We start from the raw sequence: 18,677 nt of genomic DNA, 5'->3' as shown, positions 1-18,677 counted from the left end.
GAGATTGAAAACGCAGTGCTGACTCCTGAATAGCACCACCTGCAAGAAAGTGGGGGGAAAGAAGTTACAGAACAAAGTAGATGAACAAACCCAACAGTGGAGGAGCTGTCAGGCTTCTCTAGGTAAGTGCTATCTAGCTGAACACACAAACTGCACCTCTAAAATGCTCACACTTGAGTTACACAAAGCAAATTACATCTCTACCTCACAGACCAACCTCACTCCTCAAAAGCCACAGCAGATATGTAGGGACCCATGCTCAAAACTTCCCATGTCATGAGATTAACAAGTCTGACACCAACATAAAAAGAAATTTTGTGCCTTTATTGGAATGGTGTTAGGCTTTAAATACACCAAATTTTAATAACCTGATTATTTGGTTTAATTAGAAATGACACTACAGAACTGCAATACTGGTCCAACAGTCTTGTCTTTACTTTTTTTTTTTTTTTAAAGCAAGAGATAGTATGAAAATGCACCAAGTAATCAGAAAGCACTAGCAGGCATTGGTTAATCCAAGATAGTAGCTTCTTAGTTCCAAAAGCACTCGCATTGTATGGAACCCAGGATTTAGACTGGTCATGATTTGCAAGAGCTAGTTGCATGACTCATGACTTTTTTTTCTTTTAATTTACTTTCAAGTTGGTCACTGGTAAATTTTTTTCCTCAAATATTACAGTTTCTTTTATTCATATTTTTCCTCAAAGTATAAAAAAGTATGAAATATAAACAAGCTCCTGTATTGCACCCATGAAGGGGTACAATGGAAGCATTAGAGAGCTGACTATCTACACACCATCAAATCCCATCAAATCTTGGATAATTCATTAATATACAAAATATCAGGGCACAGAAAGAACTAAAATCCACTTTTTTGTTTTGTTACGCACAGGTTCAAATAATCAATCTAAAGAAAAAACGTGATCATTTTGGCTTTCCACTACATCCGTATGTTGAGACACTTATTAAAATGATCCTGCTTAATTGTGTTTGGTCTTTTCCTTATTGTCAAGTCATGTTTGTTATCTTAATACCAGCCATCAGACAAACAAGTAATCAGAAAGACTCTTCCTCCTCCCCACTTCCCCATTCCCGACCCCTGCAGGGTCAGCTTTAAGACATGACTCCAAACACAGGGTTGTGACGACAGATGCTAGGGCCAATCTCTTCATAATCTTTTTTGGTATGGCATACTTGGTAGAATTCAGGCTGTAAAGGGAAGGAAAAGAACATTAGTGTATGGTATAGACACCTTATTTTAACAATAGCAACTTTTATGTAGCCAGTGGGAAAAAACAAAGATAGCACAGAAATCCTAAAATTAACTTACATCACACATGGCTAAACACCAATGCAAAGAATATATTCTGCCACAAAACTAAAATGCACTATTTAACAACTCACACAAAGCTTTAATTCAGCTTTCATTTGCTCTTCCAAGTCTTCACAGTCTAATGCAAAAAACTTCAGGGCAGGCAGGAAGGGTCTATTTACTACCTGAGGTCTATCAGAAATTCCCCAACCACATTCAATATACAACGAAGGGGTGATGAGAGCTCCAAAAGCAGAGTCAGAATGGCTCAAACATGCTCAGCTTTACAGCTAAACTTACTGTGGAAGCCAGCATTGATCCTCCAAACCAGACTGCATATCTCTGCATATGGTGTGTAATGACTTGGACATCAATGGGCTTCGGCTGCAGAAAGGAGGAGAGAAAAGGAACACATTAAAAGTGACTTCTGCTGGTAAAAACTAGACCTAGTTTTAAAGGAGTGTATATACCAAGCTTACTTTTCATAAATTAGTATTTTCTTAGATGCTGTGTATGTAAATTTACAATTACAGCATCAGACTTTCCCTTGTACAGTGAAGAGTAAGAAACGGCTCCTGCTTATAGAGCAACAGTTACCTGCTTTATCAGGCATAAAGAGGTACTTGCATTCACACCCATTTTTTTCACACTATGTTCTGATTAATTTATTGATGGACTATTTATTTATGCAGTTATAAGCATTGATCCATACTACCCAGACCTTTCAGAAAAAACACACTTTAGGAGGTTAATTTTTAAGTTTCACATAATTGCTCTAAAAAAGCATCAGTTGCAGATTAAAAGTTTATCCAGGATCAATAGAGTCAGTCATGCTTTTCTAAACTACAGCACTCATTCCAGTCAGCCACAACCTTCATTCCTTGTGTTAATCAAAACTAGCAGTGTATGTAACAGTTTCAGAATTTAATTTGTTTCAGCCCAACTCGCTGAAATTTGAAACAGCATCTAAAAATGTTCTGTAACACATTTGCAAAATTCCAGCCAGTGATTCTTTACCATGCCCAGCACTTTGAAGGAAAGAAGAATCACATCCAATTTCCTTACTCAGACTCTGCTTCCTTACTAAGTGGTAAAAGTCTACTAAAGAAAACAGAGACTAAATGATGTTTCTTGAGCCAGAGAACTGTGTATGACTGAAATTTCAGAGTTGCCTACCATGGCATATTATAAAGCACTGCTGGGGCTTTAAAGGATTGTTTGAGCTCACCTAGCTAGATTGCTACTAAAAAATAAATGAGGAAAATCACTTCAATTTTGCTTTAAAAGGAAAAAAACACTTTATTTTTCCTCTGCTGCTCTTTTATTTATGTAGAGACAACAGAAGAATGCAACAGTTAGGTCAGAAGTCTGAAGTGGAAAAAACACAAATTAAGGATCATGCAGTTTAGTAAAAAAACAAAGTCCCTTGTAGGATAAGATAATATGATGTAAGATAATTGAGGAGGGAAGGGACCACATCATGTCTCTGGTTTGGCCTCCTGCTCACAGCAGGGTCAGCTATGGAGTCAGAGGAAGGTATTCAGGGTTTTATCCAGCTGAACCTTAAAATCAATAATCTCCCCACATATGTAATGAGGCGCTATCAGGAGTCCCAAAGCCTTCCCTTCTCTAATCAAGGCTCACTCATTCCTCACAGGACACATGCTCCTGACCCTCCTGGTGGCTCAACAATGAGCTTGATTCATCTCTTATCTTTAAGCTCAAAAGACCAAGCACAATGAATTGTAACCGATCAATAAACACCAAGCACAAAGACAGCTGGAGTGGCCAACTGCTGGTATGTGATCAGTGTAAAGGATGAATCTCTGAAAAGCCTCTATAGGAACTTCAAATAAGATAAAGACATTTCAACAAAGACCACGATCATTGCAAGATGTTATTTGTACATTTTCCAGGTAACAGAGGCTTGTTAACTGCATGAGCTGCACAAACCAACCTTCAGTCTGCCACCACTAAGTTCTTCACTAAGTTTCAGTCTGGCATCAACAGTCCTTTTCAAGTCTCGCTGTAAACGGCGACCGAAGTCCCTGAACATGGTTGAGCCTCCAGAGAGGACAATATTCTGTTTTGAACAACAAAATTGGTCAACCACATCTGAAAATGAAGGTCTCCAGTTTTCTGCAGTTCCTAAATTTTAAATATCTAAACACAGTTTTTAAAGCTGCAGTTAGCAGGTATGCTTTTACTGTAAGATTTAAAATATCTAACACAAATATGACACAACATGAATTCACAAAGAGTTTGTCATTAAAATTGGCTGTGCTTTAAAATCTATTTATGTCTTATTACATCTCACCACTTTCACTCAGTTTTTCATTTCCCTAACGAAAAAACACATTCTGAAAACATCTACGTGAACAACAAAGCCTTCTGCATACTGGATTCATTTCTAGAAAAATGGTTAATTTTGCTCATTTGGTTTTGGTTTTTAAGAGTTTCAAATACGTAATTTGATAAAAATCACAATTCTTCTAAAACCAGTATATATAAAAAAGACATTCTAGCTACTGACCTTATATAGAGGACGTCTAACATCAATGGGACAATTCTGAATAACTTCATCTACTACTTCTGAGATTGGTTGTGTAAAGTCAGGATTAGCAAACTGCAATCAAGGATAAAATCAAGACAAGTCAATGTGGAGGACCATGTATTGCAAAGGAAAAGTGGTAAAGAGGAAACAAGGTAAGAACCATTCTATAATTCTAGAGATGGCATGAAAACTAACAATGCAAACAGCTGGCAAATATTTTTGCTGCCATTTATAAGTACTTTATGTATCAACCAGAATTTTTATAAAAATTAGTAGCAATCAAGAATCAAATCATGCTGGCTTGCAACAATAGCTGGTATCTATTTATAAATAAGGAGAAATGTAAGTCAGGATAACCATTTCCTCACAATTTTGCAAATAGGATTTCTCTGCTATCATCTAAAATGCATCTAAAACAGGAAGTACAGACAATTCAAATCAACTTACCTCAGGATGGAAGAAAATCTCTGGCCCCAGGAATCTCTCATAACCAACATCAATGGTAAATTCTTTCTTTGAGATAGCATTAATTCCAGTATATTGTTTAATCCACTTTGTACCATCTGTGTCATACTTGTTAAATTCTTTTACTAAGTCAGGGCAAACATAACTAAAGCGCTCCTGAAAATTGAATGGATACAGTTAGAACCATCCAAAGTATAGAAATTTCAAAAAGTGTAGTAATTTAGACTTTTAAGAGTAAGTATTAAACTGGCAGATAAAGAATAGGCCTCAAAACAGCTGAACTGACATTTACTGTACACAGGTAGATAATGGCTCTGCTACTACAGATCATTTCTGTGCAGCACTGAAAGCTCTTGCTGAGCTAAATTACTTTTCTTCTGCTTTTCCTCTAAACTTTGATGATTGTGAGAAATTAATTCTGAAGTACATTGAAGAACTGCCAGAGAAACAAAATTTAAGTGTACTTTAGACTGAATGTCTTTCAGAATAGCTTTGTTCTCTAATGTGTACTACAAAAAAGAACACATTAATATTCAGAAAGAATATAGAGCAATTACAGCTCTTTATATGACACATTCAACCAATAGTTCTTCCTACAGAACATTACAATAATAACAGGACAATAACAACAACAATAATGATAATGGAGGGGAAGAGAAAGGGGAGACAACAGGTGAAGAGTGAAGTTCCAGGCCAGACTGAGTATAACCCAACTGTAAACCTTGGGTTTAAGCTACTTCATATTATTATATTATTTAGACATTTTTATATTACTTAGAGCACCATTAGTCAGAGTACAATTATTTTCAGATATTGTTGCACTTTAAAACCATATATCAAGTTGTGATACAAAATCTTCACATCTGCAACATTCACATTACCTTCACTGCTTTAGCTGTTTCCAAGGATTGTTCAGGAGGAATTCCTACTTCTCTCTCCCTCAGCAACTGCTGAATGAAGTACGTGATATCTCTCCCAGCAATTGGAATGTGTTTGATACAGCTGCCAATCACATATCCTTCAGCCTGTAAACAAAATTAATGGGCACAAAGATACTGATAAGAACCACGTTCAACAAAGCTCAGGGGGGAGAGAGAAAGACATGGAGTCTAAACTCCTATCCACTACCTCTGATTCTGAGGCTGAAGCCCTTTAAGACTGGCTCATTTAATTACCACAAATCCAATTCTTCACAGTATAGCCTTACTTTACTTTGCATTGGTTCATAATTCTTACAAGGTTAGAAGGAACAGAAAGGTCACTAGTACATAAGGCAGACAAATCACTATACTCACTATTCCTTGGCCTTTATTTTCTCTTCAAAATGAGGTTACTCTTACCAAAAAGGTCAAGGAACCTTGTTTCATGAAATATTATTTTAGAATAACTGATGTGGCCCTGCAGTCACAGCCACTGACGTAAGACGTTACAATTCCACATGAACCAAAATTAATTTTCTGAAAGCAGGGAGAAAATGCATCATTTCAGCACATGAATTGAGACTGCTTAGAACATCAGACTTGCCCATCCTCACCCATCAACCTACCCTTGCAAGTCACACTCATCCTGGGGACCAGTATCAATGCATTAAAAATATCTGGTCTAAACAAAGAAACCAAGTGTGCAAGGTTGGCCTTCCACCCTACCAGACCTGCTAAATCCAAACAGAATCCAGATATCACACTCATAAAATGCTTAAATTTTCCTATATTCACACATCTTACATTCATACAAAAATGTCTTACTAACATGAAAATAATGACATAAAAAAAATCTACCGCTATTGTTAACTTCACTACTGAAATAAGCATTTGTTAATTCCTTTTTATCTGTTTTGTTATAGAAGTGGTGGAACATTGTTGACAATTTGTTCAACGTGTTTAAAAATTTCAGAAATCAAATAAATGGCATTCTGCAAAAGAGGTGAATGCGTCAAATGATATAGAATACCTACTCTTATTTCAATTTAAAAAAAACCAAACCCACAAATCAGGAAAAGTTCCACTCTTTTAAACAGCAATTTGCACTACTAAGTACAATTTAAAAGTTTACCTACAGAAGGTCTGAGGTGTCAGTTGTTCCCTAAGTCTTATTAAAAGTACGTTATCTCAGATGAACAGTCTGAACAAAGATTTAGCCACTATATTCCACCAAAATTAGTAAGAAATTGCTACATGGCAGTGTACATTTGACCACCACCAATGTTACTGTTTTTAAAAAAGTGCTACTGTGGCATGATAAAGCTTTGTATAGATTTTTGTCTTAAAAACTGTAATCTAACTTCATTTTGAAAATACAAATGTATCTGGTACATAGACATGAATTTAACTCCCCCAGGAAATATAGGCAGAGAAAACTATTCTCAGCCACTTGAAATGAAGAACACTATTAAATATTCCAATTACAAAATTTTGAATATGTAGCTTTCTGAAAGGAAATCCATACCTGCAGTAAAACCAATAATTTGACATTAAAGAAACTGCAGCCCTAAGTGCTCATTATTTAATAAAACATCACACAATCATCCAAGTTTTTGCTTTAGCAACCTGATGTATTGGAACAGATATTCAACACTAACCAACCTCGGGGTTGTTTTTTTCCAGTCAAGCAGTTTGGGGATTTTTTCTGCTATATAAACCTCCCTGCTTGTATGGCTGAAGCACTACTAAACACTGAGAAGAGGTGGAGAAAAACTCTCAAAAACACTACATCTGCTCTCAAATACTTTGTATTATTTCTACTTTTTATATAAATGGACTGAGCTAAATGAACATAAGAAGTCAAACTTTTTCTACTGACTACTGTAAAGAGCCTATTCACTCTTACCAACAAACCAAATTGGAAATGTGCTAAAGGAATTTTGCCCATCACTTAGCATGGCCTTGGCAACTCACCTTTTAAGGTAACTGACTAAAAGACAATTAGCCCTGCCAAGCTCAGGGTTACAGAAGTTCTTCAAGACTTCTGCACTACAAAATGAACCAAACTCACACCCACAGCCCTGGGAATTATCTGAAGTTTTTGAAGACTCCTATCTCTACTTCAGTCTGTGTAGGTGTACACTTCAGAGAACTCAGAGGACAAACTGTTCTCCACTGAAGGTGTTTGTGCAGCTTTGAGGCACACTTACCACAGGAATAACGTGAGTGACACCATCTCCACTGTCTATAACTGTACCAGTCAGCGTTCGCTCTCCTACTTGTCTCGACGTCCAAGATGCAGCTAAGGCAAGGACAGCCTTGGGAAAAGCCACACACCAAAATCAAATACTAGTAAAACAGCTGCATTGCAGACCCCACTTTCCACCAGCCCTCCCAAGGACACTCAGACTGACACCCCCATAGTAATTTACAGCATGGAAACTGATTTAATAATATTACATATGTCTACACAACAGCTTAAAAAAAAGAGGCTGCACAAATGTAACTTTTGACTCTTGCCTGACATTTTTTTCAGCCACGCTCAAACATCATTTTTTGTTACTTCATACTGAAAGGGATGCAGTTCTTGGATTAATACAATTACTATGATGTGGTGTGGTTTTTTTATTTACTTCTGATGCAACAGATATTATACTTTACTGCTCAGAAGCCTTCTATGGAGGTAACAGAGGAACAGTATCCAGTGACTACCCACTGAAACAGGCAGTGCTGGAACTGCCAACCAGAAGGACCTAAAATATTCCAAACATCACTTACACAACTTTTCACAGTGAAACTAGTTTTAGCCCAAGGAGAAATACTGCAGCTGTGACTTTCAACAGCTGTGCCCTTACCTGAACAGCAATATATAGCCCTGGAACGTTGAAAGACTCAAACATGATTTCAGCAGTATATTCTCTATTTTCTGGAGTATTTAATGGAGGCTCAGTCTGTGAGACAAAAAAAACCAAATCCCATGAGTTTTACTTACATTGAAACTGAACATTTGACTTTAAAAAAAAAAAATGAACAACTACCAAATCCTAAGTTTTGGAAGATGAGTCATTCAACAACAATAGCATGTAAAAATAGTAATGTACAAAGGGTGCTTTTAAGAATTTATGCAAATTGCATTAAAAGAAAAAAACAGAAGTGCAATAAAAACTACAGTAGTTACTGCTTAAGCATTTACACGGAAGGCCCCCTTTGTGGGTTGGTTAGCTCATTACAACTTTTGATTTCACTTGAAAGAATCAAGGACTATCAAAATATGTCAAAGGATGCAGTTTAGCACATTTAAAGAATGACATTTTTCAGATTTCTCAGTGAAAAGAGCCGCTTTCCTTCAGAAGGCAGCCACTCTAACACAAGATATGCTCAGCTGTAGGAATGTACTCAAGTGAGAGAAGCTGAACAACATAAAACATACCATAATAGTGTGCTATAGCTTTCATTGAACAATCAAACATACTCAAGGCTCTACTCTGAAGGAGCCTTTTGGATAGTACTACAGAATATCTGGAGGAAAAAAAATATCACTTTTCCATTGCAGCAACTGGGTAACAGGAGGGGATAAAGAGGAGGGAGTCAGACTCTTCACAAAGGTGTTGGAACAAGGGGCCAGGGACACAAACTGCAATGTGGGAAATCCTAAGCAGGTATTAGGGGGGGGAAAAGGTAACGTAAAGGGGGTCAAATATTGGAAAATGGGACCAGGGTTGTTATGGCATCTTGATCCTTGGAGATATTCACAGATTGTATGGACACAGCCTTGAGCAACTGGACCTAATTACTGCTTCAAAGATGAAGGCATTTGAACAGGTATGGCCAACACCTCTCATTCCAAACTTGGATCTATAAATATCACACTAAACCAAACTGCCTATTTCAATGGCCTTAAATAAAATACTAAGGAATAGCAAATGCTTCAGAATAACATTGAGCTTAATTTAGATCTAATCAGCCCAAGTATGACAATCAACCCTTCCAGTTTCACAGAAAATAAAAGACAGACATTTACTCTCTAGATACTTCATCCAGATGGCAGTACTGTAAAAACAAAATAATTGCAATTATGTAAAGTCAAAACACAAGTATTTTTTTTGTCTTAAACATATAAACTTGAGATTATTGAATTCAGTGGAGAAGTAAAAGAAAAAGGTCATGAATCAGACAATTTGGAGGGAAATGAGAAGAGAACAGAAAAATGTTTGCTGTTCAGACACAATAACATTTTTAGAAAATTAAAGAACCTGGATGGCTTAAGGCAAGTCAAGAAAGCTGCAGGCAATTTATTTACTTTAGTTTTCAAAAGATGCATATTTATATTTAAGAATTTACATAAATCAGCACATTGTTATTCATCATACAGAATTTCTTAAGCAGGGCATAAATTTACCTACCAAAAGAAAATAATGATCCTCAGGTTCTGCCCTTAGATACTTAAAGATTACTTGCTCCATAAACCTCTCCATCAAGTCCCAGTCTTCAACTATACCATGGCGGATAGGCCACTGTTGGAGAAAAACATCAAATTATAATTGGAAAGAAAAGGAAAAAAAAAGAAACAAAAAACCCCAAAACCAAACAAAAAATCTGCTTTCAGCTGCAGTAAAAGTATATGATCTACACAGGCAAGAAACCCTGCTTTAAGCCTCCCCTATTCCCATGTGACACCTATTCAAAATTCTGATTCCAACCATGAGTAGCAGAGACAACACATTGCATTTTTCTCAGTACAGCAGATTGGTGGCACTGGGATAAACCAGAAGTTCCCCCAGCCCAGTGCCCCACTCTGATGCTGCTGACAGAAGTTGCCAAGGAACAAGAGAATGTGGCATTTCTGCTTCACACCCTCCCAGCCTCACTTATGAGGAAATATATATTCACAGTGCTTTGCAAATTCCCACAGGCTCCCCAAGGTCAACAAAACTAATACCAAAGCTTATTTTAGAATGAATAAATAAGACTTAAGTTACCCAAAAAGCATTCTTAATATTATATTTACTGTACACGTGATGCTTGCTAAACAGTATTGAACAATTATTTTTTAAATTTCTCTTAATACCTTGGTTGCATAAGTTGGTTTTTCTATTGCTTCGTCCCCAATAAAGAAGTCTAAATCATCCACACCTTTCAAAACCCTCCTTTGTGCTTGATCGACCACTTTTGCTGACTCTTTGATAGCAATACCTTCAACAGAGAACACAAACATTATTGTAGGTCACATATCCTGCACTGAAAAAAGCAAACCTACACTGATAAAAGATAATACTGTAATCACAGTCATCCTTTGTTTCAAGCATAACTCAGAAAAGCTACACAGAACAACAGATAATTTGACTTCCAGTCACGGGTAAGCATGGTAAGGACTTAAAAAGTTAACACAGTAACAGGCTTAAATACAAATTTAATTGTTAGACACTCAACATGCAATCAGGAAAATAAAATATAAAAAGAATCACTAAAATAAGATATCCCTACAGAGCTCAGATTTTATTCAACAAATGAGCTAATTTTCCACACACTCCAATAGTAACAATATCAATTTTTATTATTAGTGCTATTCTTTTAAAAAGAATCACTCCCCAGGTACCAGCACTACAGCACCAGCAATATCTGCTGTATTTTTTCAAATCTTAAACACAATCCTTCACCCAGATGAGGAAATTCATATATACAAGCAGCATTAATATCAGCCTCGACTGTTCTAAGGTTGTCCTCCAAAAGCTTTTTCAATGGCAGAAATATTTTTACAGTTCTCACCTTCAGCAAGAAGTTATGTTTGCTCACAACTAAGATTAAAAAAAACTTAAGAAAACAGCTGCAGTCTCAAGCCCAGCAGCCAGGGCAGCACAGCTACAGGACCTGGAAATCAGCAGCTTGCTAATGGGTAAAGCACCCCGAGTTCATTGATCCTCCCCATCCTCCCTCCCCTTCCCACACAGAGCAACACAAGCAGAGTCAGAGAAACCAAGAAGTTGAATATTGTGAAAGACTGAACAGGATGAAACAGAAGTCATTATTCTGAGCTCTTCAGGAAGAAAACTGAATCATACTGCAACTTCTGTAGCTGCTTACAGGAGAGCAGAGAGGAAGCAGAAGGCCGGAGGAAGCCAAATAGGGAGTAGATGGGAAGCAGAAGCTAAAATCACAGGGAAGGAAATGTCGCAAGGCAGGTGCTTGCTGCAAGTCAAGAGAAGAGTCTTGACAAATATTTTCAGGTCATTGTTACAGAGCTTCCACACCTGGGGAAATTTTTTGTGTGTTCTCTTCAAGAACTTTCAGGTAAAATCCATCACTTGCCTCAGGATCACATCAACTTTCAAGCCCAACTAGTTTCACCCTGTTACGAGCCTAAAACAAGATGAGAGCTCTCAAATATTTTTCTGCCCTCGAGGCCAGCTTGTTCAGCCCTGCATTTGAAAGGCAGAAATTAGGAGCAGACAACCTGAATCAAGAATCATATCCTGAAAATACAAACAAGAAAATAAATCTTGCTGAAACCTCAGCTGCAGTGCCTGAGGATGGGCAGCACTCCAGCAGTACCCAGAGCAGTTGCCTTTGGTTTGCTTGGCACAAGAATTAAGAGCTTTTAGGGGAAGAAAAAAAAAAAAAAAAAAGAAGAACATCCTTGCATTGAAGCAATTTTTGTGCTGAAACACTATTCAAGCCAGTTTTTTCTTTTAGAAGTAAAGCAAAGGCCAACAGCTATCACAGATTAACTGAAATAATGAAAAATCAAGGGAACTACTGGGTAATGGAAAGAAGGTGACTCCCATTTTAACATATAGCAGGAAAAACCTGATTAAGTGAATAAAAATCAAGCAAAATTAATGATCTAAAATCTAAAAGGCAGCCACGGAAGAAAGCAGTGAACCCAAGCCTCATCAAAAAATTGGCCCAATATATTCTCATTTACTTCACTTTTCATGCAAGCATTTATCATCTCTACAGAAGCATATTCAGAATTAAATCAAGAACACATCATAAGGAGATAAAAATTTGTTACGAGCAGTAGTGAATAAGATAAGCTGCAAGTGAACAAGGCACAAGGAATGCTGCTCAGACCTGTTTAACAGCAAACATTAATTTTAGAGAATCAACCTGATAAAATGCAGCTGCCACTACTGGAAGTCAAAGGAGAAACCAAACCATTTTTCCACTGGGAATAATATTAAGGAACTTATAGACACCAAAGAGCTTTTTGTAACATTTTACTTTGAAACTAGGTACTGCTGTACTCTATTTTTGTTTCTCTAATGTGGATTAACCCAGTGCTACTTTATTTCATTCGAGGCAGAGGATTAACACAAACTCAGGCAGTTACTGGAATTATCTAGCTTGGATTGCAGTACAAATGAGAAAAATGTCTTTTTTATTGAGAAAATTGCAGTCAAGGGCCATTTCAGCTGTAGGAACATCTACACTGAGCATCCTTTTTTTTCAACACCCCACACTATATCAAAAGGCTGTCAAAAAATCTCATTTCCCCTCCTTCTCTTCTACTTTAATAGCATCCCTGTTGGATAAATTTCTCTGCTTAATGATCTGACAAGTCATTCCATTCCCAGTGTTTAAAGTGTCATGATATTTCTTCTTTTTTGGAACAAGAAAGTGATCTTCAAACTAAATAAACCAAATCTAAAGATGCAGAAAAAGTATGTATGTAAAGTCTGTTTATCTGAAATTAAATAACCACTTGCCCACTTATAATTTAACAACTGCTATGAAGTTTAAATAGCAATGTAAGGGCTTTTCCAATATTTAGAAACTTTTTATATCTAATGTTAGACTAGCTTTTGTGTGAAAAGCAAAACTGTACTGTTTTACATGACACTGAAGTAAACTTAATGAAGTTAATTTGAAAAACCAAGTAATTAAGAAATATCTATCTGAAGCCAAAACAGAAGATACAGAAAGGATTCTCTTAATGCATTCCTTGTTCTCATACAAGTGACTTAGCCTCACCTTTCCACAAAAATTACTTTCTGAAGTATGTTTCTTAGAAATATTAACACTATTAACAGAGCCTGAACTACCAAGTTCTAGTTTAGAGTCACTGTGCTGAATCAGTATTAGCTCCAGCTCTCTTCCTGTTGTATTTGCAAGGAAAACTGGGTGTGCTAATTACTCTTTTTCACCAGGATGTAATCCGTGATTACTTTGGCACAGATGAACAATGACGAACTGCCAAGTGGTGAACGAGGTCAAAAGGTGAAGCATTTCTAAAGGAAGCTGAGTGAGTTACACTCTCTGGATTAGGAATGTATCTCTTCAAGTGGGAGAAAGAGTTCAGAAGACAGGGAGCAAATAAATAAGCTATTCTACATGGGGGAAAAAACTGACATTTTTTCTTGTTGTATTTGCAAAGCACAGTAAATTAACATAGCTGTAATACTGACAACTACCAGGCGAATAGAACATTTTAAACCCTAGAGATATTAAACCATACAGTTTTATTTCTCTTTTCCTATTATAGTCAACTCAGAGTTTTACCAGAAAAATCACTAAACGGCAAAGAACCTCCAAAAAAGTAAATGTAGCCATGCTACTGGATTTTTACATTATTTCAATGTCCAACAAATTAGCCTATTACTATCCTTTTGTAATGAATGTATCTTTCTAAACTGAGTATCCGTAGCAAAACAGAAAAGCCACATTATGACTCTGTGTCACCTCTCAGAGGTCAAGTCACTCTTTTTAATGTGTTTTTTTTTACATGCCATGTTACAGAAACTCCAAGAGTAACTTCAGCATTGATACACACTAACAAATACTTACATGAAGGGATAATGAACTGTGGTTCAGTATTACCCGCATATCCAAGTTTTGTATACCTGTTGAGGCAAAAAAAAAAAAAAAAAAAAAAAAAAAAAAAAAAAATCAGTTGTAATATTTAATACCACAAATAACAAAGACACCTCCCCTTTTTAATGAACAGACCACTCGTCACATATAACAAGGACACCACGCTGACTTTTCTTTAAAGATGAACAAACTAAAAAGGACTAAGGCAAACTAAGAATTGCTCTCTTTTAAAGTGTTAGACAATGCTTCCTGCCACAGATCAAGAATCACTGCTAACTTCTACTCTAACAGCATTTTACTATGGAACACGAAGTATGTCATTCAATCTATCAATATTTAGGAGTACAACTTTGTCAGAGCAGGTCTTCCCTGCTCAGCAGGTAGCATTTCTATAGAAATATTTTCATGTAATTAATGTTAGTGGTAGAAGTGTTTTTGCAATTCCTAACTGTAGGGGGGAAAAGCTGCCCTGCCCATGGACTGCCAGCTGGGCTGGCCATCCTCATGTCACAAGCAGCTGATAATGACAAGCTGTAGCAAAAGACATCTCATTTCACAAATGGAAAACAGTGTCAAAATGTGTCTAATAAGAGTAAAGAAAACAAGAGGAAATTAACTATGTGCCTCCACTCAGACTCCAGACTGTGCTATATATATTATCTTTGTTATCATTATGCATGAAAACGGAAGAAATTAACCAAGCATTCATGAAAAGTAACTACAAAACTCAAGGTACCAAAACCAGCTGCCAGAAATGTTGTCACCAAAGCAGCACAGGAAAATTCTAAACCATGCAGACCAAAAAGCCCTGCTCTAACTCAAGAGTTAGAGCCTACCCACATGTTTTTAACAAACACAGACGTGACAAAGTTCTCATTTTCTTTGTACAGTCAGGCAGCTGCACTAAATTATCATCAGCAAAAGCATGAATGCTGTAGTAGCACCTCTACAGCTTTCAGCACTCTTGATGTAAACCTGGAAGATCTTAGGAGGTGTAAGGCAGCAGTAACTTTACCAAACCATAAATTCACAGCAGTAACTCAGCAAGAGGCTGGGTTCCCCAGGCTGGGAGAGGAGAGCTGCTGCAGTAGGTCTGCAGGGAGCAGCTTGTGCACATGCCCAGAAACACCTACACAGCTTCAATCACCCATCAGCGCTGGGCCAAGACACAGATCCTCGGAGGGAAGGTGGGTTTCTCTCTCAATAACCAAGTGGTTGGCACAGGACCTCTTCTAGCACCAAAAATACTTTGCAAGAAATGTGTTTTCAAAGCTGTAAACTCCATCTTGTGTGTAACACACTAACTGTTGTGAGTAGCCACACACAGAAACTTGACTTCGTACCGATCAACAGGAATGTTTACTGGAAAAGAAAACGTCACAGCCAAAAGATGATAAATAATGAAAAAAAGAAGCTAAATATTAGAAAGAATTTCACACTTCATGAAGATATCTGCATTAGGCACTGTACATGCCTCAACTAGGGACACACAACTTGGATTTTGCTCATTCAAGTTTGTTTTTAACTTTCTTCTTAAAGATCTACTTCCCAAAAGAAATAGCAAGAATTCCACAAACTGGTGCTTCGGTAATCTATCACGAAGAGTAAAACTAATCACTGTATTTATAGTGTTTTAAGAGGCTTTTAGTGCCACAATTACTAAGTAAACCAGCAAATACTGACTCACTCCCTCTACCTTCCCCTGCAAACCACAACTGTGGCACGTAGATTTTAAAGCTAAATCTACACAAGAACTTTGGAGTCTGAATGCTACATATGTAAAACCTACACCTAGATTAGAAGTGTTTTTTAACAGTTAAAACTGTTTGATTATTAAACTCAGTATTTCAAAGAAAGCAAAAGCTGAACTGTTGCAGGTAACTGGCAGCTTAGTTGCTTGTGGGTGGGAGTTTGCCCAGCACACACACAGCCAGCAGACTGAAAGAAAAACAGTCTCATGAAAGATGCATTTTACATAAAAGGAGTGTATTCAGACATAAAATCAGCATATATAAAAATACTATGGCCTACTCAGCAAGAAGTGTACTGACTCAGGGAAAAAAAAAGTAATGCATTTTTAGGCTTCCAAGAAAAGAAACAGGAAAAAAAACCTGCATGACTTTTGGTCTTGGAATATTAGACCATTGTATCAGCAAGTCTCCAGTGCAGTGTTCTACACAACACATCTCTCACGTACAAGACTTCATTGCATACCTGGAACTCCAGCATTGCTGGCACATGGGTCAGGGAGGGACCCTCTGCTCCCCTGGGAGCCTCAGGCTCACAGCACAGCCCTGATTTTCATAGCTAAATGCATATAGAGATACTCTTTGAGTTAAAATGAAGTCTAAAAATGTGATAGGTGAGGCAAAAAGCTACAGTAAAACTGAATGAAAGTTGATAAAAATCTTCAATTCACCAAATGCACAATCTAGTAACAGTAGGATTCTTTACAAATTAACTTTTGCAGATAGGAGGCTTTATTCGGACTGATCAGATATATTCTACCACTGTCACTTGAAGTAAACATTTAAATTGCATGAAAAGAAGGATACTATAGGCAATCCAGATTCCACAAGGAGTTCATACATGGCAACGTGTCTGACTAATGAATGATTCACAGGGGAACAAGGCACACCCCATCTTCTTCAGGGCAGGAGTTATTGCTGCTACAGGAAAAGAATCCTGATAGTAGAGCTATCATAAGGCAGTACCAATACTGGATCACAGTTTTCCACAGAACACCCTTTGTCTTGCTGCACAGCACTGAAGAGTGGCAGGAGGGACTTGCATGGAGACAGGCAGGCACATGCCGTTAATGAGACATGGACTCAGCTTTCCCATATGGAATTTGGGGCATTCAGCAGTAAGAGCACAAGGCACTGCACACAGGAGTGTAATGGTATAAGCTGATTTCTATTAATATCTGTAACACAAAACTGATTTACAAAATCCCAAAGGTGAAGGCCTTGATTGTTCAAGTGTTTTCCTTTATTTCTCCATGTTCAGCTCCCTGAAATATTTCTGTAGACCTAAAAGCTCATTAAAAAAAAAAAAAAAAAAAAGGAGAAAACCCCTAAGAAACAGGCAAAAAATTTGTTGGGTAATCATGACCTTCAGCTTTATTTCAGAAAATCAGCTACAGAGTATCCAAGAGCAGCACACAAAGTCTCTACACATGTGCCTGTCTGTACATGGAGAACCACACACACCCCCACTCCCTCCCACACTATCTCTCGGTATATACATATAGGTGTGTACATGCATCTATCTGATATTCCCCACTGACTTCCCTGTAACACCTTCTCCAAAAGGCAACACCACTCTCTAGTCCACACAGACATGTGACAAACAAATCACGATATTTTTGTAATGGACATTCATAGCACAAACAGGTTTGGGAGAGCAACTAATGAAGGTTCCTTCTGAGTTAACACTACTAACCCATATCTCACCTATCAGTGGAGAAATATTTCCAGCATGTGATCATCACCCTCAAAAACTCACATCCTGAAGCTGCACAGCAGCTCTGCACTCTCTGCCTGAGAGCTCTCTGGAAGGACAGCCAAAGGGCTTCCCACAATGTTCTCAATGGCACTAATGGGATTTCTTACATGTGCTCTCTCACCTAGAATAGACGTTTCTGAGGCTCTGACACGAAAGCAATGTCACTGGAAGGTTACTTATGCATTAGTCACACAGACAATTTTAAAGCCAAAAGGAAACAGCACTGAGGGTAAGAACTTGTAACGAGGATGTCATTACCAGAACCTCCATCTGCAAACCACAAACTCTGACCACATACCTTTGCTCCACTGCTTCCCTGCCCAGAACAAATGCCATTCTCCCAAGTTATTCAAGCACAACTGTAATTTTAACAAAAGTGAGGAACAGAGGGACAACTGCTTTGTAAGCAATGAAGTTGTCCAGCTGCTCCTGGAAGTAACACAGAGCTGGGGTGGGGTCCAACATGAGCTGTGAGTGTCATTTCTCTGACAGGTCCACACCAAGACAGGAGTTAACCAAGCACAAGCAGAAAAGAGCACTCGAGGACAAGCATCACCTGATCTCCAACTCCTAGAGCAGATCTGGGTTGCAGCCTATTCCTCAGCTACTCCTAATGACCTGGGCTAACAGAAATGTCACACATTTAAAATGCACACACAAACAGAAGTAAGATGTACCTGCAATGCTGGTCCCACTGGAAAGATGCAAAGTAACTCGGAAAACAAACAAAAGAAGAAAGAAACACCTTTCTGTGGGAAGAGTAAAGCAAGGGGGAGTAAAAAACCCACAACAGAATGCAATCAAAATGGTCTCTTTCTGGTTTACCTTCAAGGTACATCATTAGAAAAACTAGGGCATTTTGTTCAGAGGGCTGTTTTCTCTTGTTCATGAAATTGCTCCCTTCATGATGGCTCTGAATTACTGTTCACCATCTGAGCTTGCAAATGCAATGGGCTTCCCAGGCACCACAGGCTGTACAGCATACATGTGTAAGTTCTAAAATTCTGCTTTGGTGTGCACCACAGCCTGTACATCAAGCCCAGCAAGGTTTCTCTAACTAAACACACCTCAAATCCTATGCAAAACCTGTCCAAGTGGCCATGCTGCA

At 37.8% G+C, this 18,677-nt stretch overlaps 1 protein-coding gene across 1 annotated transcript in view; it reads right to left on the bottom strand.

The window, feature by feature from the left end:
* Positions 1 to 303: 303 nt before the first annotated feature.
* Positions 304 to 18,677, bottom strand: part of ACTR3 (actin related protein 3) — a 28,947-nt gene continuing 10,573 nt past the window's right edge. The window contains exons 2-12 of the mRNA XM_042040977.1: positions 14,036 to 14,091; positions 10,320 to 10,444; positions 9,655 to 9,765; positions 8,107 to 8,202; positions 7,462 to 7,569; positions 5,213 to 5,356; positions 4,314 to 4,487; positions 3,846 to 3,938; positions 3,270 to 3,395; positions 1,613 to 1,696; positions 304 to 1,209 (exon numbers count right to left, since the gene is read on the bottom strand). Coding sequence (XP_041896911.1) covers positions 1,114 to 1,209; positions 1,613 to 1,696; positions 3,270 to 3,395; positions 3,846 to 3,938; positions 4,314 to 4,487; positions 5,213 to 5,356; positions 7,462 to 7,569; positions 8,107 to 8,202; positions 9,655 to 9,765; positions 10,320 to 10,444; positions 14,036 to 14,091 — 1,213 coding nt within the window. The 3' untranslated portion in view covers positions 304 to 1,113. The remainder of the gene's footprint in view (positions 1,210 to 1,612; positions 1,697 to 3,269; positions 3,396 to 3,845; positions 3,939 to 4,313; positions 4,488 to 5,212; positions 5,357 to 7,461; positions 7,570 to 8,106; positions 8,203 to 9,654; positions 9,766 to 10,319; positions 10,445 to 14,035; positions 14,092 to 18,677) is intronic.

Source organism: Corvus kubaryi, unplaced genomic scaffold, assembly GCF_017639235.1.
Source record: "Corvus kubaryi isolate FWS band 111438036 unplaced genomic scaffold, C.kubaryi_AGA036_p1.0 37396, whole genome shotgun sequence".
NCBI lineage: Eukaryota > Metazoa > Chordata > Aves > Passeriformes > Corvidae > Corvus > Corvus kubaryi.
The sequence above is the reverse complement of the archived record's forward strand: the minus strand, read 5'-3'. Positions and strand labels throughout refer to the sequence as shown.